The sequence below is a fragment of the Lynx rufus genome, unplaced genomic scaffold, assembly GCF_022079265.1.
Source record: "Lynx rufus isolate CCGP_SWC_20201006 ecotype Redwood Valley unplaced genomic scaffold, mLynRuf1.p SCAF_4, whole genome shotgun sequence".
Lineage (NCBI taxonomy): Eukaryota > Metazoa > Chordata > Mammalia > Carnivora > Felidae > Lynx > Lynx rufus.
In genome coordinates this window covers 161,420,295-161,442,228 of record NW_025814856.1, presented here as the reverse complement: position 1 = coordinate 161,442,228, position 21,934 = coordinate 161,420,295, and the positions used below count along the sequence as shown (strand labels likewise).

At 39.6% G+C, this 21,934-nt stretch overlaps 1 protein-coding gene across 1 annotated transcript in view; it reads right to left on the bottom strand.

Moving 5' to 3' along the window:
- CNTNAP2 (contactin associated protein 2) overlaps nt 1–21,934 on the bottom strand; it is a 1,378,773-nt gene that overhangs the window by 685,438 nt on the left and 671,401 nt on the right. Inside the window, exon 12 of the mRNA XM_047095265.1 lies at nt 20,587–20,706. Within this exon, the coding sequence (XP_046951221.1) occupies nt 20,587–20,706 (120 nt within the window). The remainder of the gene's footprint in view (nt 1–20,586; nt 20,707–21,934) is intronic.

The following is a 21,934-nucleotide window of genomic DNA, read 5'->3' as shown; positions in this document are numbered from 1 at the left end:
TCTTGCATGAAGTTGAGATTAATATTAGTAGGTTCGGATATAGTGACTTCAATATATGTAGCAGAGTGAGGATAGGATAAGGGTTAAGTTGGAAAGAATGGGACCAGATAGACTCATAACCTATGAGGAAAAATGTGAAAAGAAGCAGACATAATTAATAAGGGAAGCTAGAAATGAGGAAAATTAGCTATTTTTTTCTGTTATGATAATTATCACATATAAACCACGATTGTCACTATTGACCTTCTTTACTCCTGAATCCCTGGAGGGGATGATTTATTCCCTGTGATACACCCCGGCATGTGTGGTAAAGACTAGATGCTTAATGACGCTTGTTTTGCATTTTTCTTTTTTTTTAAGGTTATTTATTTACTTTGAGAGATAGAGAGCAAGCAGGGGAAGGGCAGAGAGAGACGGAGACAGAATCCCAAGCAGACTCTGCACTGTCAGCACAGAGCCCGATGTGGGACTCGAACTCACAAACCCCAAGATCATGACCTGAGCTGAAATCAAGAGTCAGATGTTTAACTGATTGAGCCACCCAGGCGCCCCTGTTTTGTATTTTTCAAAGTATTATAGTCTTATATCTATATATTAGTGTATAAAAACATTTCCATATATATCATTTAATTCAATACTTCCAAATAACATTAACGGTTAGATTTGCAATGGCCAAAGTTCAGGCCCTCAACCAACCTGGAATCTTTTATAACTTCTTGCTGAGTCTACATGGCATGAAAATGGCACACTTTGTCAGATGTAGATTTGTTGTAGCAAGATTACATTTTAGTAAAGTGAACCAACCCATACATGATGATCCATAACCAATTTAATGTAATCTCTCAGTGTCGCCTGCAGAAAGAATATGCAATCTATAAGTGCTAGTAGAAACCTGTTCAGGGTGAAGAGTCAAGGCTACAAAGCTAATTTACAGGACCACAACTCTCATTATTATAGCCAGTTGTCAATTATACACACTCACATGTTTGGAACTTGAAGGTATTATAAAAATTCTGTAAAAGTACCAATATTAGCTAAGAATTTCAATAAACTTCTAAGTTTTTAAGAAGCTACACCATGATTTATATCTTCCTTTTTCTCCAAAAATCTTAATTCATCTTTTTTATCACAAGGAGAAAAACACGTATTTTCCTATCACATTTCATAAATATTTATTTACCTAAATGGCAGTGCTTCATTATTATATTTTCTGTAATCAATCAGGAATATTTATTCACTGAGCTCCTGCTATGTATACATTCTCTTCTTTGTATATAATGTATACTTTTCCAGCACTCACGCCACTGGAAAGCTTTTGTTGTTTTATTCCAGACAATTAAACTGAGCACTTGCCATTACTGCTGGCTTGATAGGAAGGTGGAGTTAATGATTAGTCACCAGATTTAGATTGGAGGAGACAAGTTCACCTGATGCTATATCTCTGTATTTTTGTCAGGGGAGACCTACATCCTTGCTCTAAGTTACTGGAATCTGTCTTTATGAGCTTTTTTCTTGGTTGATCAGAGGCTCTATGTCGTCCTTATTTCCAAACGGGAAAACACCACCACAGACTCATTTTGCCAGGCTACCAACTTATTTCAGTGATTCTTCCATTGCCCAAAGAGATGGGGAATATTCTGGCGAGAATTGCCACCACACCATGGGTCACAGTCTCTATCAATGACCATGATTTTTTTTTCTATGAAGTTCCCCCTAAATTTTGACAATTGCCAAAAGTTGTTCAGATCTTAATCTGATGAATAATATTCTTACTTCTGTCATTTGAACTAGAGTGAAGGCATATTAAAGAATTTTGTCTTATACATTTGCACAGTGTCTCATTGCTCTAGGATAGCACTGGGAATAAAGCGGGTGTTATAATAAAGTGAAAAGGTAGTGGCCTCCAAGGTGATACAAACTTGGCTTCCAATTTACCTATGCCTTAGCTGTCTCACACATCAAAGTGGATGATGATTCAACCTACCTCAGTAGAGGCTGGTGTACAAAGCACAATGCCCAGCATGCAGTATGTGTTTGCTAAATGTGAGAACTTTATTATTGTTGTTGTTTACAGGCTTAAAATGTGGGTGATGAATAACTAAGATATTGGATAAACACATAATATCAGTAACATAGGCAAAATCATTGTGCAAGCTGACTGAAAAAGAGACAGCAATATAAAGTATTTGGGGGAAGTGTTCAAAATTTATTATTGGGGTTCATTCTATGAATATGTCCAACCCAATTTAAATCTGTGTCAGTATTTAAGTTGAGGCTGTCAAAATGCAGGCATCAATTTTCTCATCTGTAAAATGGGGTTTGACTAGGTGATGAGGATTCTCTTTAGCTCAAAGTTTTGGGAGTTTATAATAATCATTACCTGGTAGTCGGGACTACAGGTTTGGTAAAAAGTAAGGCAGAAGGAGAGAAGGGGGAGGGCAGCACTGTGTAGACAACTAGCAGGGTTGGGAGTAGGGGGTCATTTCAGAAAGTCCTGGGATAACTTGTATTCTTCCGGGGAGAAGATGAAAATTATGGCAATTGCTTATCAAATATTAAATCAGCTAGAGTTGTAAAGGACAGAAGAAGGAGAATGTCTGAAGTTCAGATGCGGGTAATAAAGAACATTTGGGTTAACATGAATCAACTGCTAGCAAAATAACAGATTAGGATCCAGGTCTATCATTTACTACCAAATTACAACATTTGTATTTTAAAATAAAGTCCTCATGTATAAGCTTTCTTTGGATTTAAAAAAGGCATTCGATTTTGAAAATGTGTGGGTTATGCTAGTTACAGTTCTGGCACCAAGGCCAGACAAGTTAACCTTTTCACAGAAAGAAAATTTTAAATTAGGTACAAAGGTTTTGTCAAGCCTAAGAATTTCTGAGAGTGTGTGTACCACTGACACTTTGAGAAGTATCCTATCCTGTTACACTAGTTCTCTTAAAGGCCCACAGTATGTTTCAATAGCACATTGGGAAAAAACATTGAGCATATTACACACAAAAACTTTATGGGTATTGTTGCTTTGGATAAGAGGAAGTTAAAAAAAGTGAGTTGATATAAAGAAAAAAAATGTTTTTGAAATAATTAAATTGATGGTCGGTGGGCTTTGCAAAACTTGTGAAGATGATAAACAAATCAGTAAAGTTTGGGAAATTCTGACTTAAGGTAATAAATGATTCTGCTCTCAGAAACTGCTGTAAATTAATAGATATAGTAGCATTAATAACTTTATAGCTTTTTCTCATTTGAATAATTCAATGTCTTTACTAGAAATAACCTAGCTACTCATATGCCATGCTAGATTATCTGAAATAATTTTATACACATTTATAATACTATAAGCCCCACACAAACAGATGTTATGTCTAGTATGTTTTCTGTTGTATCCCTAGTGCCTGCCACATAATATGCACTAATAAATATTAGTTACATAAATAAACAATTATACAAACTTAGGTAAACACATTAAAGTTCTAAAAATTGTACCCAGGGGATAACATAGAGTAATCAACACGGATATTTTACATGAGTGGGAAATGACTCACACTCTGTCCAATGTCTGATAGAACCCTCCTCTATCACAGCTACCATTAAAGTTGCCACTAATCAAATCATAGAGTTATTCAAATTGAAAAAAAAAAAAAGAAAATAGCCTAATGATCAGAATTAGAAAGGGATTATGAACCACATCAAGTAAGGATCTACTGATGGAACCGGGAAGTCCAAGTGTGAACTTAAAGATTGTGTTGAGATGGATTTGTAAGATATTTCAGAATTGATTTTTTCTGCATGATTATTAAAGACATTCAGTACTCCTTTTTGTATGTTTATTCATTTATTTTTGAGAGAGAGAGCACGTGCGCAGCAAGGGAGGGGCAGAGAGAGAGAATCCTAAGCAGGCTCTGCAGTGTAGGGCTCGATCCCACGAACTGTGAGATCATGACCTGAGCCGAAATCAAGAGCTGGATGCTTAACTGACTGAGCTAACCAGGAACCCCTCAGTATTGTTAAATAATTGCAGTGAGAAACTAAGAAACTAGAGTTGAATTTGATTTAAAGATAATAAGCTTTATGAAGGGCAAATGGTGGAGGAGTTACATTTATGTTGAAAATGATACTTCTGTGATACAAAGAAATGGCTTTTTTGGGTAATTTTGTTAAAGGAAATGAGATTTGCACACTTATAAAATTTGCATGATTTTTATGTTTTCGGAATCATCTGCACACTAAATATTTTCCCATTACGACACAAGAAATTAGCATCCCCTTTAAAGCAAGATTATTATTATCAAGGAGCATCTTTAATAGACTTGGAGTCTATTAAAACATCATAGGAACGCTGAAAAAGAAAGCTTTAACACATTGACTATTTTTTGGACATTTTTCCCTCTTTCCTTCATCACACTACTATGAAGTGCTCTCCCCTGAAAGGGAGAGCAATCAGTATGAATAGGACCATGTCTGTAGAGCTAAAGGCAAATTGAACGGGCACCAACAATTCATTTAAATGACATCGCAACACAGTCAGAAGCTCACCGGGGCCATGATAATCCATGCAAATGTTTTTTTTTACAAGGTTTCTGCCCAGGGCTTGAAATGGGAGAAAGAAAATATCACTGGTTTTAACTAAAAATCGATCTCTAAATCCAACCTCTTTCTAATCTCCTCTTTTAAGTGGCTCTGTTATACCCCTTGACTTTCTACTACTAACAAAAATATCTAAACAAGAGTCTTATAACTGACAACCAAACTGTATCATGTAGATAAACAACATGATGACAAAAGTCTCAGCATTCGCACAAGCTTCTGAATGTGCTGGGTTCTTACTTATCTGTAATGATAATACAGATCCTAGCAACGTGTTGCCACGATAGAGGAAACACACATTCTATGGAAGTTGGAGTATTTTACTTTCAAATACAAATGAAGATCAGGATTCAAAGTATTAAAAATGATTATATAAGGGGAATCTGAATCTTTACATAAATAGAATCTAGAGCTTTCGAAGAAAAGACAGACCTGGGGGCACCTGGGTGGCTCAGTCGGTTGAGCGTCTGACTCTTGATTTGAGCTCAAGTCACGATCTCACGGTTCGTGGGATCGAGCCCCTCATGAGGCTCTGTGCTGACAGCATGTACCCTACTTGGGATTCTCTCTCTCCTTCTCTCTCTGTCCGTCCCCTGCTCACGTGCCCATGTGCACATGTGTGCTCTCTTTTTCTAAATAAACATTTAAAAAAGAGAAAAATAAGACAGAACTTGGGAAGAGTGGAAGTGTTGGGAATATGATGCTAACAGTAATTCTCTTTCCAGAGAGTTTATTCTACTGCATTCTACTACTTTCCAGAGTAGTCTATTCTACTGCATAGACCATTCCTTTGTGTTTTCCTATGTAATATCTAATTCATTTTTTTCCTAATCTTACCTTCCTTTAACCTTTGTGTATGGAATATGAAAGGGAGGGGAAGGGGAAAAAGAAAGACTTGCTATAAAGTAGATACTGAAGCAAAAGCAAGAACAGAATGGTTAATAAACATAGTGGCTTGCTAGGTCTCAACAGACAAAAACTTCACATGGAAGAACCTTTAAAAATCATTTGGACTGTGATTTTCTGTATAGACCAGCAGAAGGGGGCTATGGGTAGGAATGACTTCGAGAGAATTTGGAAGTGCTTGCTTGAAAGTATCTTCTCCATATTTTGATTCCCATTGTTATCATTTTTGAAATGGAAATACCCCTGGAGGAGGTAACATAGTACATTAATATGCTACAGCCATATCAGATCTTTCTTCTTCTGTCTAAGGGAGAACATTCGGGGGAAGGCTCTGAGAATAAGGACATGAGAAAGAAGAAAGGAACAAGACGAAATTAAAGGAAAATGTTGTTCAAGTTGGCCTGGAAATGCAGTTCAGAAGTAGCAAGAGCGATTTAGGAGTCTGATGAATAAACTCGGTAACAGCATTGGTGGTTATTACTCAGACCTAACTCATCGTTGTGCTTTACAGCAATTAGCCAACATGCTGATGTTGAAGTACCCATCTCTTGCAAATTTTTCCCAAATTTAATAACTTATGTTGACATAGTTTCTTTTTATAAGTACTTGGTAGGCAACCTGGGCAGTTAATTAATATGTTTTGTGGTCTGTAATTTACTTCTAAAATACACAAAGACAGTTTGATATAATTCCATGCATATTAGATAGTTGACATCCAAGGGTTGATCCAAGCAAGAACACACACTCCATAGGAGGGTGGCTAGTATTTCATTAAAAGACCACATTTCAGAGGTAGATAGTACAAATGTATAAGGTATACTTGTTTCTGCTCAAGACCTCATGGTTTGTTAATTAGCATAAATGAACTGCTAGTTACATTATGGGGGATGGGTTTTTTAATGGTGAAATCACTGGTGTTCGCTTAAGTTGATCGGTGAAAATAATTTAGAGACTCTCCCTCTCTTGCGTCAAAAGGATAAAGGATAAAGTCTAGGGAACCCTTTGCTTTTTATTCCTCATAAGGGTGACTGGGGCTGGATTCTTCAGTAGTTCTATTTCATCCATTGATTTAGAGGATTCTGGCTGTCTGATCGCAATTATAAAGTAAATTCGATCCCTGTCCTGCATTGCTTTCCTAGCTGGTGTAAGAAAAACGCCCATACACCGAGCATCTGGAACAACTAAAGGGATAAAGAGCTGGGACTTCCAAGCTTACAGAACAGGCTGTGTAGACAACTTTTGAGCCCACTGCTAATAAACATGTGTCTTCTAACTGTAGGAAGGGCAGGCTTGTCTCACACCTGTTTTCTCACTGGGTGCTGAGTTAGATGAAGTTACTCATGCTTACTTGTCTATCTCTAACTACTGCCGGCTACGTCCATCTACTAAGAGCCAAAGTGGCATCCGTCTTCTCACAGCAGTGCATTTATTAGTGCCACATATATACAGGTGGTGCTGGATTCATTAGTGAACAAGCCTAGATCACAGCCTAGACTCCAGTTAACCAGAAATCAGAAACAGAGGAAGACAATTTTTAAATAATACTGGTCATGACAATTTACATGATTTTAATTATAAGAACGAGGGTTTCTCAGAATGTTGCAATCTCTTAGAAGGGAAAAGTGATAAATTTATGCCCTGAAAAGCGACGGAAGTCTCTCATCCAAACCTATATTCTTTAATGTACATAGATTCTTGTGAATTGTCTTATAGATGCACCCACAGATGATAAGATGTTTAAAAGTATTTATGAGCTGTTTGGAAAATATTACAATCTGTCTGTGTTTCAGGTCACATGTCTTCAACATCGGAACACAGATACCTCTCAGGGTTGTTGTAAGGAATAACCAGAATACTACAGATGATACTATGCATCTACTTCTTTTTGCTTTAATTTTTTAAAGTTAATTATTTATTTTGGGAGAGGCAGAGTGAGTGAGTGAGCAGGGGAGTGGCAGAGAGAGAAAGAGAGAGAGAGAATCACTGACAGTGCAGAGCCTGATGCACAGCTCAAACCCACGAACTGCGAGATCATGACCTGAGCTGAAACCAAGAGTCACTTGACCGACTGAGCCACCCAGGCATCCCGAAAGCATCTACCCTCTTATAGAGAGTTGATAATAAGTGCTAAGAATTATGACATCCTTTAAATAAAAGGGATATATTAATAGATATTTAAAATTAATAGATTTCCATAAATTTAAAAGTCATGTTTCAGAAACTATTTACTTCTTATAGTATTAAAATAAGGGATTAAAAACAAGTAAAGGGTTTCCAGATTAGGATGGTGGATATACATGGCATTTAACTTCTAAAAAATCACAGTTAGAGTATATGTTATATATACACATAATCTGTGTGTGAGAGAGTAAAAGGGAGAGAAGTTAATGATTGCATGAGGGCAGGAGGGCTGTACTGGGTCTGTACTGGGCACACCAGGACATGTGGTAACTTACCCTGAAGTTTAAAGTCAACAAGACCCTGCCACTCTTTTCTTCCTAAGTTTATTTACTTATTTTGAGAGAGAGAGAGAGAGAGCATGCATGCAAGTGGGCGAGGGGCAGAGAGAGGGAGAGAGAGGATCCCAGGCAGGCTCCACACTGTCAGCACAGAGTCCCCTGCAGGGCTCAAACTCATGAACCATGAGATCATGACCTGGGCTTAAGTCAGACGCTTAACCAACTAAACTACCCAGCTGCCCAGACCCTGTGACTCTTAATAACAAACACATAGCTAATCATTATGAGGAATCTGAGGAAAGCTGAGGAGCCTAGAAATAAAGGGGAAAAAGAAAAAGAAAATAAACGAAAAAAAAGATATTTAGAGAAAATGAAGAAAAAAGATGTCTGTTATCCTTGAGATGCGAGCAAAGGCTGTGCATTCAGGAAGCAACAGGAGAATGCCATTACAAAGGAACTTTCCAGGGGGCGCCTGGATGGCTCAGTCCGTTGAGCAACTGACTCTTGATTTCAGCCTAGATCATGATCCCAGGGTCATGGTATCGAGCCCTGAAATGGGATCCTGGAGCCTGTTTCCAATTCTCTCTCTCTCTCTCTCTCTCTCTCTCTCTCTCTCTGTGCCCCTTCCCCCCCATGTCTCTCGCTGTCTCTGAAATAATAAATAAATGAATTAATTAATTTAAATAAATAATTTTGTAAAAAGGAAGTTTTCAGGAACAAAAAAAGAGTTCTTCGATTAAAGTCATGATGAAAAGCCATTCTAGAGGAAACAGAAATCAGAAGAGACAAAATCACAAAGAGAACAACGAAAAGAAGTGTAAGGAGTTGCCAGCATGAAAGTGAGCACTCAGCAAACGGATGAAATAGACATACTCTAAGGCATGTTGTGAAATTTCAGAACATCTGGGACAAAAAGAACATGCTAACTTCCAGAAAGAAGGGGGGGGATTCCTAGTAAAGGATCATGAAGGGACCAGAGGGTGTGTGGTGCCGGAGAGAGAGAGAGAGAGAGAGAGAGAGAGAGAGAAAGAGAAGAGACAGAAACAGAGAGAGATAAGGCTGAGGGAGACAGGGATCATGGGAAGCATGAGATCCAGCACAGGGAGAGGTGAGGAATTCCCAGCTGAACGACACTAGTGTGGCAACGCGAGGTTTCACGATGACAGCATGCCCCAGACACAGACAGCAAACAGTCTGGGTGGGAGAATGTAGACACATCAGCAAGATGCCCACGACCATTTTACAGTCTCTTAAAAACTGAGAAAGGACGGAAAAGCAGGAGGGGCCAAGATGGTTTCCCAGGGAAGACTGAATAAAATAGACGTACAGACAAGCAAAGAAAAAACGACGACGGCGACGATGATGATGTTGTTCTTGCCTGGTCTCACTTTTTAATGCTGACTGTCTTTGCTCAACAATATTACTGAAAACAGGACATGATGTGAAGGGAGGTCAGCCCTAACAGAGGACATTCTGTCCACCAATGAAATAAAGACATTTTTGACAACTTTGTTACTTCCTCTCTTTACAAATGAGACAGATGCTGCCATGTGGCAGTCATTTGTAGGACACCGATGAGCTTTAGGGCATTAGCTTAAGTGAGTCCCAGGCAATATGGTGCCAATATTTGCCAGTTTAGGCAATGTGTACTATTGGTACAGTTTATTGTAACTTTCTCGGTTGCATCGATTGGACCAAGCTAAGGTAAAACAAGAAATTAGCTGCTCTATGAGATTCTCTCAACAAAATTGCAAGAAACCTTTTGATATGGAAATCTGTTTACTCAGAAGGGATGAAAGGTGACCCACAAAACCAAAAAGGGTAGGGTTTGGAGAGAGAAACCCAAACATACTGGCTTGAGGTCAGGCAGAGGAGAGGACTTCCTAGGGCAGGCCTGTGCAATGATTCTCGTGTTCTTTGGTTTCTGACCGTAAGGCAATAAGCTGACCTTAATTGGATCTCCCAAGGTGTTTTTCCCCCCTCCTTCCTGCCTGATCAGCTGATTACAGAGGACTAGATAAGAGTCTCACACCCCAAATGTCAGACCACTCAACAGCCCTTAGCTATAGACAACATGAAGCCATTCTTGGCTACGGAGGAGGCAGGGGGAGATCGCATAGCAAAGGCATTGCTTTAAAAAAAAAAAAGAGGTTAGAGTGGAAGAGAGCCAAAGCATAAGAGACTCTTAAAAACTGAGAACAAACTGAGGGTTGATGGGGAGGGGGAGGGGGAGGGAGGGGAGGGTGGGTGATGGGTATTGAGGAGGGCACCTTTTGGGATGAGCACTGGGTGTTGTATGGAAACCAATTTGACAATAAACTTCATATACTGAAAATAAATAAATAAATAAATAAATAAATAAATAAATAAAGCACCAAAGGGCAGTGTATTTAAAATACTGTCTAGGAAGGCGTATAAAAATATTTGGAAGTGGGTGCATTTGCATCTGGGGTACCCTTTTGGAGGCTCAAGACGTGACCCTGAGGACCCAGTTACAGCTCTAAAGCTGTTTCTTCTTGATTTTCCACGGCATCCCATACTCCCTCCCAGACCCTGTCCCATGGCATGGGCCTCACCCCACCTCTAATAGCGTTCCTCTCCTTCTCTTGATTTAAGTTCAAAACCCATTCGAGAGCTTTCGTGGTATTAACCTATCACTGTGACTGGCACACAATGAAGAGGTTTGAAAGAGAGCCTGGCAGGTGAAAGCCATCTGCGGAATAAAAGTATGAATCCAGAAGGGAGTCTTGGGCAAGTGGGTAATCAGTTACAGAGAAGAGCTCTCTTTTCAGGCTGTGTTTGATCAGTGAGTTGGTTCCTAGATTTTCAATTGAAGCTGTATGAACAGAATTGAATTCAAAGATTTATACTGATTGTGAGGAACTGAAATAGCTGAGCGCGCGAGGCGGGAGTTGCTGAGTGATTACAAAGGTTTTTTTTTTTTTTTTTTTTTTTTTTTTTTTTTAACAAAGACAGTTTGTGAGAGGTCGGCCAAGAGGAGAAGACGTCCTAAGAGAAGACGCCAAGGAGAGCTCTTCTATGTGCAGGTTAACAAAGGAGGAGGTGCACTGGGTTAGGAGACCGAAAAGGGAGAGAAAAGGCCTGTGATGAGAAAAAATATAAATGAGCAGAGGGAATAAAATGGAAGAAGCCAGTGTTTTGAGGCTTCCACTTGAGGCCACGAATTTATCAGAGAAATAGTTCATGACACATGGGAACACCAAGGGACTGGAAGCATAGTAATGCCCGGTCTGCGGATGTTAATAAGACTAACAGAGAATAGGGGGGCTGCGTGTGTCCTCATTTCTTGCTGGTTTCCTTGCAGAAAAGGGAAGAATAAGGCACTGTGATCACATTAAATATTACGCACTATGATCCCCAACACAATTCCATTCAATGTCGTTACATTCTCACACCAGATTTGGTTAGATTCGGTGTAAGATTTTACATTGACAAAATAACTAAATATTGGCAACAGAATTTAAATTATCCTTAAAGTTGGGCTCAAACCCTAAGGGATGGCTAACCTAGGTAGACATAGATAGGAAATATATGACTTATCCTATAAAGCTCTCAGAAAACTGTAACTTGTAGTTGAATTTAGAGCTAAAATTGATAATAATTGCTTAATGGTTTTGATTCTGATTTCATGTAAAATGTGTTCTCTGATTAAAAACCCCAAGGCATTCGTTGCTCAATTAAGAAGTAAATAGTTTACAGCAAAAATGCTGTCCAAACCACAGATAATAAATTAGAGCTGTGTAAGGAAGTTTTGATGATAACAATCATGGAAAGATATGGGTAAGAGGTACTCATTTTGGAAATCATATTACAGATACTACAAAATCCAAAATGAGGAGTAGTGTTTGAACCACACAGACACATGCACACCCACACACCACACACAAGCATATGTGCACATGAGCGTACACACACACACACAGACACACACACACACACAGAGTAACTAGGACCTCTGGTTCTGAATCGCACAACCCTAAGAAGTCAACCTCCATAACTTACTAAGATTTGCTGTGTGACTTAGGGCTTAGTATTCCTGATCATTACCTACCTTGTGGGGTTGTTGTGAACTACTGGATGATGAATGAGTTAACACGGGTAATCCACCTAGAATACCGCCTGACATTAAGTTTGCCTCAAGAATATATACAGCTTCAAGTATAGAATGCAAAGCCTTTATGACACATTTCCTACCATGTTAGTAATTCATATCTGGAGCTGGTAAGCAGTTTTTATTTTTTTTAAATCGTATTTTCAAGATTTCCTAAACTGAACAATATGCTAAAGACTCTAAGAAAAATGATAATTAAAAAAGCTTAATATTTTACACACTAAACGTGGCACTGTTACTCAAAAGATAAGAATGAATGCAGCTGGAATTATGAATACTCCACAAAGGTATTCGTAGCTAGGTGTGGTGAGAAGAATACAAAGATGGCCCCCAAGATTCCTGTCACCCGGGGTATACTCCCTGCTAGGCCCCACCCCTTGACTGTGAGTAGGATCAGTGAGTACGATGGGTCATAACTCCTGCAGGTAGGTACCTCTACGTGGCAAAGGTGAAGAGATTTTGCGGATGTAAGCAAGGCCCCCAATCAATTGACTTCCGTTAATCAAACAGGTAATTATCCTGGGTAGGCATGACCTACTCGAGAGAGCTCTTGAGAGACAGTCTGGAGACCAGAGAGATCCATCAACTGCCAAGCTGTGAGAGGGACTCATGGCTGGGACCTGGGAGCAGCAGCCTGGATTTGCTGAGAGCATCCACAGCCAACAGCCAGGAAGGAAACGGGGCCCTCATTAAAGCTACAAGGAACTGAATTCTGTCAGCAACTTGAACGAACGTGGAAGAGGATCCCAAGCCTCAGAGGAAATCACGGCCCTTCTGACCCCCTCATTTCAGCCTGTGAGACCTGAGCAGTGGGCCCGCTAACCCGTGGCCGACTCCTGACCGACGGAAACGTTGACATAATAAATTGTGAGCTGCGAAGACAATGAGTATGATCGAGAAGGACCCGCTTTGCTTTGCTGGGGGGAGGGGTATATGAGCAGGAATGGTGGGGGAGGTTCACGATACTTCCCAGGAAGCCACACGCACCACCAGAGACTCATTTCCTTTACTTCACTGCCGAAACTTCTGAGAAGCATAATAATAAATAAAATGATATTACCGAGTGCAAGTACTTAGGAACTTGAGTAACAAGCTCTCTATAAATATTAGATTAAAAAGACATGAACAGCTTTTACCATTATAGAGGATAATAGAATTTGATCAGCTAAATCCCAGGGCTTTATAAAGCACAAATTATGTAAACAAGCTTAATGGCTTTTTTGATAAAACTACAAAACTAGTTCTAGGAAGAATACAGGAGGTGTTTGGACTACCAACTTCACACGCTACAGCACAGATGCTTACTTAAATTTAAAAAAATTAAACACGAATGCAGAGAGGGTTATAAAGAACATGAATTAGCGTACAGAATATTAAGAAAAACATTGTTTTTGATTTAGAGATAAGGAGTAAGTTTCTTACTTACTGAGGATAATGGCTGGATCTAGCTTTATATACAATTGTTATTAATCAGCGGGCAGAAAGAAGCAAATGAAGCTTCAAATATAAAAGTTCAAGGTTTCTAGGAAGAGATGTTGGTAAACATCTTAAGAAAATAGAACTAGGAGCTTAAATGTTAAAAAAAAAAACTGCACGGATAACAGAGGTAAATACTCAAAATATATGATCGTTTATGTTCATGAAAGTCATATTTACAACAGCAAATTCTCAGAGAGAGGGTCAGAGTGGAGAAAGAGGGTCACCTCCTGGCAAGGGTGACCGTGCCTACGTTTTATAATACGCCCTAAGATCCAAATAAGAAAACCAGGCTTTGGCTTGCGTAGAACGATGTCTTCTTCCACAAAAGACTTCAATGGATACATTCTCTCCTCAATACCAACTCCACAGTACTTGAAGTGCTCTGTCATTTAGGGTACCCCCTAATTTCCAAGCCATGTAGCCCTGAACTGCAAATAGTCAAAAGAAGAATTGCATAGTAGGAGACCTGCCTCATGATAGAAAATGAGGAGTGCCAATTTATGTCAGACTTGGGCAGGAAATGAGTAAATTCAAGCTTATTTGAGATAAGAGGATTCTGTCTCTAGGTTATTTGACTGCAAGTAGTGACATTTTTCTTTCATGTTCCATAATAGAATTTTTCTTTTTCTTTTTTTCTTATCCTCTCTCTCTTTCTCCTTCTCTCTCTCTCTTTTTTTTTTTTTTAATGGAAGTCAGTGTAGAGATCCTCTCACTTCAGTCCCTACATTTCACTTACAAGGAAACCAGAAACTGAGATAGTGTTCAAAGTCCTACAGGGCATTTGTAGAGTGGTACCTGCCTATGGCACAGCTGTACCAGGCACGCCCCTTTTCTAATGTGGCCCTGGCTTTCTTTGTTCCACTTCATGCAATTAGCCAAGGCAGAAACCTGGGCATCGTTTTCAACTCTTATCGCACCAGCCACAGTCTGGCCAACTCGACTTCCTAAATATCCATGAAGTCAATCCCCTCCTTAACCTGACTGTCACCACCTTAAATCTCAGTTTCAACTCCTGGATTACAACAGGGGTTTTCTAACTTGTCTCCCTGTTCTTTGTCTAGGTCTCCTTTGGAGAATTCTACTCAAGGTCATGCTTTGGCAACTGGGTGGCTCGGTCATTATGCATCTGACTTCAGCTCAGGTCATGATCTCACAGTCGGTGAGTTTGAGTCCCACATCGGGTGAGCATGAGCCCTGCTTCTGTGAAAAACAGAAACCCCAGGTGAGCCCTGCTTTTCTCTCTCTCTCTCTCTGCCCCTTGCTCACTTGCGCTCTCTCTCTCTCAAAACAAAAAAAATATAGTATTATCAAATGCTTGCTTTTCCCTCAGGACCAAATTTCAACTGCTTTTAAATGCCGTACAAAGCACTGCATGAGTTGATCAATTTTTCCCACCCCCTCCGCTACTTTTCCAGGCCCCACAACACCCACTTGTTCTTTAAGACTCAGCTCATGAGTCCACTGTTTTGTGGGAGATTTTGCTGGTCCCTGAGTCTAGGGTAACTGCTGATTTTAGGGTTTCCTAGAGTTGTCCATGCAGACCTTTGGAGGTTGGTCACTTCCAGCCATACCACATTCCCTGCCTCCTGCTTGCCATTACTTGCTATACTCAGGTGCATTGCCTTGTTCATTATAGACATTTTCATTGATTCAGTCACTCTCCATCCTCAAAACTTGTTTTCATTCTCTAAGACCCAAGAAGTCACTTCAACATCCATAGGGATGACCCATTTTCCCCCAAAATGCTTTTAGATGCTCTTTCCCCACTTACTCTCAATTACATTCTCCTAGACGCCTACATGTTATTTAATCATCAGAAACCTGATCTCTGCTGAGTTCCTGAGAGCTCATTCCCAAGATGCCTTTTCCCTATTTACATCAAGCCCTAAGTGATATTACTTGTCATATAATTCATATGCTAACAATTAGCACATTTATACCTAACCCAAATATCCTTTGTAAGGTCTTACTGTAACTGCAAAATTTGATTCTCAAGTTAGATGGTATACAGCACCTCACATTTAACTATGCCAAAACTGACTTCTTGAATTTTCTCTAAATCTGTTCTTCCCTTAATTGTCCACATCTCCCAATGGCACTGTAATTCACCTAGTCATTCAGTCCACATATTCGGGAGTTATTCTTGATAACTGTCTTTAGCTATGCTCACCCAATCTGTCATCCATCCTGACAAGTCTACCTTCAGAATTGATCTAAAATTCATTTCTTTCTCCTCACTTAAACTGTGACCACTCTAGTTCAAGAAGGAGATGATGCTTCCTTGGACTTTCACAAAAACTCCAGAACCGGTCTCAGTGTTTCTACTCTGAGACTCATGGCACCCCCAATGGTAATTTTAAACAAGACCCTCTCCTTCTCCTGCTTAAAATCTTTCCATGGAGTCCCACCCCCTGTGCTGAAAAATAATTGAAAACATAAAAAGCAAGCTTTTCTATGTACCTCCACCCTTACTGCCTGGTCTGCTCTGGCCCTGCCTATCTGGAAACTTCACTTTGAGCCCCTCTCCGAGGCTCTCTATGCTCCAGACTCTGGCCACTTGGGTCTCAGGTTCTTGGAAAGAAACAATCTCTTTCATGCCTTGCAGAGTTAATTTACAGGGCTCATTTCCTCCCCTCGCCTTCCTGAGTGCTTTGTCTCTTTTCATACTTTAGATTTTGGCTAAAAAGTTGCTTCCCAAGAGAGGCTTTATCTAAAATCCAGTATCCAAAGTAAATATGTCCTCAGAATTCCATTACTTTTCTTGATAGAAAAATTACTTGTTTGCCTTTTTTAATGTTTATGTATTTTTGAGAGAGAGAAAGAGAGAGAGAGAAAGAGAGAGAGAGAGAGAGAGAGGCAGAGTGTGAGTGGGGGGAGAAGCAGAGAGAGAGGAGACACAGAATCTGAAGCAGGCTCCAGGCTGTGACCTGCCATGAGGCCACATTCGAACCCACAAAGCATGAGATCATGACCTGAGCTGAAGTTGGACGCTTCACTGACTGAGCCACCCAGGTGCCCCTATTTGTTTGCTTTTTAAATGTGTTTTATTATTAGTTGTGAAGGCATTTGGTTATCCACTTATCTCACATGGCACAATTCCTGATGCATAGTGGATATATAAATTAAAAAAAAAAAGCCTGGAAAAAGGATTGTAGAGGTATCCTCAAACACTCTTACTGTTTTTCCATAAAGACTGTGAAAATATTCACAGTCTTTGGGATTTTTTTGGTGTGTATTATATATTTTTAATTAAAATTCTTCCTTGAGTAATATAGATCCATATGCAGTTGTGATAAATAAGACAGGTCTCTTGTACCCTTCATTCACTTGACCCAGTGGTGCCACCTTGTAAAACTACAGTACAGCATCACAACCAGGATATTCACAGTACAGTCACGATACTAAACATTTCCATCAGGACAAGAGTCCCTCATGTTTCTCTTCGATAACCACACCTTCTGTACTCCCACCTATCCCTCCTTAACCCCCCAGCAGCCATTAAGCTGTTCTCCATTTCCATAATTTTGTCATTTCAAGAATGTTCTATAAATGAAATCAGACAGTATACAATGTTTTGAGACTGGATTTTTTTTCACTCAGCATAATTCACTGGAGATTTATTTTTCTTGCATTGGATCAAGAGTTCATTTTTTTTTTTTTTTTTTTTTTACTGCTGAAGAGTATCCCATGGTATGGATGTACCAAGTCTGTCTGGCCTTTCACCTGTTGAAGGGTATCTGGGTTCTTTCCAGTTTCTGGCTATCACCACTAAGTCTTCTGTGATAAGCTGCATATAGGTTTCCATGTGCACATGTCCTTATTCCCCTGGGGTACATGTCCAGGAATGCAACTGCAGGGTCAGGTAGTAGTTGCATGTTTAGTTTTTAAAGAAACTATTATTAGGAATTGGGGATGGAAATAAGGATGATTTGCCAGAGGTACTGTAAAGAAGAAATTGAGAATATAACAGAAACAGTGAGCTTAGGTGACCAAAAGATATCAGCAGGTTGAAATTGTGGACTGAATCGAACAATAACATTTTCTAAAAGGGACACACTTCAAGTCCTCCCCTATGATTCAATATGAAACATAATGAGGATAAGGAATACAGTATTTATTTGATAATGTTGAACAAACAAATACAATGTGGAGACATACGTTGACAGAAGTGTGGTAATAATGATTGTTTGGAGGAACTCCTTGTCCCAAAATCAAGGGAGACTTCCTTTTTCCTGTCAGGACCTAAATTAATTGTGTTTTTGTTTCCTTTGTCCTTTCTTTTACATTAGCAATTGAATTGACAGTTTAGGATTCCAAAGAATAGATCTAAATCAGAAGTAATTTTCAATAGTGTCTTTATTTTCCACCAAATCTACATCAGATATTATTGGTCGGCGAGGTCCCTTTCCTTAAATTTTTCACATCTCTGTGCAAGTGAAAAGCTCTCCCCCATCCCACCCCAGCCATAGAAAGAAAGAAAAAAAGGATGATCCCTGCCAAGACATTGTTTCTTCCCCAGCGAAGATGTTTTGCTCCCATTTTAAAAATATGTGATATATTCAACAGTGGTAACGCCCCATTATGCTTGGGTCGCTGAGAAGTAGGACAGCTCTACTCTTTAACACAAATGTTATAAAGCAAGGTGCATATTCACTTTCTCAGGATATAGAGCGATAGATATATCAAGACTTCTAGAATTATTCATGCTGTCATTCCCTCCTCCTCTTCAACATAGTATTTCTTGGAAATGCAACAGCCCAAACCAACCTGTGTTGTACCATGCTGTCCCAATGATGTCAAGTTCATGTTCTTTCCAGATGAAGGAAGGGTTAATGGGTGGCAAAAGGCCAAGAATGCCAGCTGGCCTTCAATGGTCCCTGACACGCTGGTGTTCACAACTATCTTGAGTGATACAAGAAGCATATTCTTACTGTATAAGGTGGTACTGTACTCTTTATTGTCCGGATGTGTTTAGAGTATTAAACTATTAGAGTAGTTAAACTATAATCATATTTTGTATATATTAGAAGCAATAAAAATCAGGATTCTTACAGATTAAATCCAGTTCTCATCGATTATATTTGAGTTCAAGTAAGATTAAAATGAAGGTAAACAAGAAAGGACTTGAGTGCACTGATAAGTACAACCATCAATATGCTCTTACGTCAAGCTTTCTGGTACGTGGGTTTCTTCTCTGGGATATGTTTAGAGTTCTTGGCATGGAAAGATAATTTTGGGAGGACAGCTACCATTTTACCATTTTCTCTACATACTATATTCCTGTCTTTATCATTGTCCTTCTGTTTTGGGCCATGCCTGGCTTCCTGATATTGCGGGGAGTCCTCCACAGGGTTTGCTTCCCCTCAACGCTGTTCGGGGTTCTCCCTTTGAGTGGCACAATCCTATTTCCATTTCGCACCTATGTTGGGGAATGTCATCGAAAAGATGTGACTACTGATTGTCCCGTAAGCTGAACCCAAGCCCTCCGAGGCTTCTCACTTCCAAATGTCACCTTCTCCTGTCCTTGGAATGTGGGTTCCACTAGCCTTTTCCTCTCCTAGAGGTTGCTCCAAGAACAGAGTGGAGATGGTGATGCGATGCTGAGAACACCTGTATGGTACATGTGACCGGACCCAGTTAAGGCCTCTTTAGAAACTTCTGAGAATTTGCTGCCATCCTTGTGCTTCTTAAAACTGCCACCTGCCAACCTGGAGTGACCTGCCTCTCTCCCTGCCCTCCGGTTTCAGATTACACCAGAAAAGTTCCCTGGAGGGTTGCAAACCAACAAACTACTCAGTCAAAGTCTCCAGAGGTTGAGCCAGTAAGTATGGAAAACAAAGATAAGAACAAGAAACCCGTGACTCTAAAGCACTGCTAGATTTAAGAACCATTGGCCTCAAACAGATTTGTACTTAATCTTGTCCGAATAATATAAACAAGATATTTAACTCTCTAATCCTTCAAAAAATAATAATACCTTGCTCCCGGGTAACATTTACTGAAAGTCTACCATGTGTCAGATAATACGTGAAGAACCGTATGTACGTTATCTTCTTTAATTTATGTAATAATGTTATGAAGTAGATATAGATATTACTATTAAGCCATTTTACAGATAAACATACTGAGGCTTATTGAGTTATTAAACTTAATAAATAATGTGCCCAAGATCGATGGAGCCAGGATGTAAACCAGGTAGTGTAAGTAAAGAATTCATCATGGTATCTGACACACAGTAGACAGACCATGTACTAATCATCATAAATAGCATCATATAATCATCGTTACTGTTATAATCAAATGCCTCAGCAGTTTCCATCAAATGCTGATCCTCTCCTGGAGCCAGTGAATAGTACATGTCCCACACCCTTCTACTTTGGAGGGGAAGACATTACTAAGTATCTGATGGAAAATCTGCTCTTAGACATCTGTATATCTTACACATCGTGGGTGTTTACAAGAACCCCACAATTTCATTTCATAACCCTGAAATTTAATATGGAAGTAAAGAAAAACTAGGTTCTCTTCTGATGTAGAAAACTCCAGATACATTTTGTGAAAGGTGCAGGTGATGCCAGAATAGGATTTCAGTACCCAGAAAGTCTCCTTCTGTAACTGGGGGGCCCAGGGAAGCTCTGGAATGGTCCATAAGCTTCCCCTCACACGGGCAGTATGGACAATCAAGCAGTCTACGTTACTCGTGGAGGCTGCTTCGTGGGTCAGCCCTTTCTATGGACTTCAACCTTCAATTTCACTTTCTGGGTTTTTCCCCTACATACTGATATTTTAAAATTATGTCCTGCTCAAGTCAGAAGGTGGACTTTAAAAAAAAACAGGTTAGAAGATTTTATTGTAGAAATACATTTCACCGTTTTATGGAACAAATCCAACAATACATAGCTTATTACATGCTGAGATAAGAATGTGACCCAGAAGAAATATACCTGGGTAGTACTGTCCATGCTCAACACGTAGAAAAGGAATGTTTGTGAAACATAAATATGGCACTGTTACCTGTCATGTTGCAGTAGACTTTCAGAGGCCCCAGCGGTCCACTGCCATCAGGATCTATCCAGTAGTAATTTGATGTCTGGCCCAGGTGTTTGTATGCTTCACAGGAAGGCTCATAGATCGCTGGAACAGAATAGCCTACATGAGAAAGGTGCAGCGCAAATGGCTCCCCAGATAGGTGCCCCAGCCACATCCAATACTGGCCAGCCACTAGCGAGCAGTATACCCTCCTGTTGGGAGTGGCATTCTTTTTCTCTACCCTTAAATTCATGATTTGGTTCTTACTCTATAAGCCTTTTTGACCTAACAAAGATAGCGAGTTCCTGCTATGGCTTTATAGTTGGAAAAAAATATAAACCAAACAATAAATTGTTAAATAAATGTAATGTTGCATTAGGGCTCATGATTGTTGAAAAAATATTTAATCTGTAGTTATTTATATATGTCATCTCCTTACTGTAGGGGGCTTTATTTTGAAAGGCCATAAATATTGGTTGTTTTGTTGGGCTAAAAGAAAAATCCCCCCCCCTCACACATACACACACACACACACACACACACACACACACACACACACTTTTTTTGCATAGATGGCATAAATTTTCCTCAAACAGCATGGGATTTCTAATCTTCCTTCATTTAAGAAAAAAGGAAAGACACATCCCTGCTTCATTTTATTATAGGTGTATTAATGACATCACATCTACTTTTTGTGGAAAGCTGACATCAATGTAATTAAATTACAGGTTCCTTTTCATTGTTTTCCCTTTTGTTCCAATGCTCCCAACACATTTTCTTTTCTCACAGAGACTGCATCTGTTTTTAGAATACAAAATGGACGTTTACATACCCCCTTTGTAGTTACAACTTCTGGAATACCATTGGGAAGACTTTTTAAAACAGCTCCACACTGACATTTATGATGACTTTGAAACATGTCTTTCCACACTTGCTCTTGGCCAAAAGGCCGAGAGGCGATTGAAAGAGGTCTTTCCAAAACTAAGAACTACTTCTGGTAAAGAGCTATCATCAGATGCACACAGAGTACAGTCTTTTGGGAAAGTGCACTGGAATTCACATGGCTGGGAGCTGTCATTCTTCAACGACGGGTCTGATTCCAGGACCTCCCTTTTCCACCTTCCTCTCCTCTTCCATGTTCTCCGTGCCTCCCTTTGGCTGCCTGTAGTTTCCTCGCCAAGATGTTAGGCCTCCGATTCTATTTCACGTCAACAACCACACACCAGACTAAAACAATTCTCAAATGCTTTGTTTTACTTAACCCTTCTTTCCTCCTTCCATTCTTTCTGCAAATTATTGAGTACCTATGATGCGCTGAGCAGGGATTAGGCAA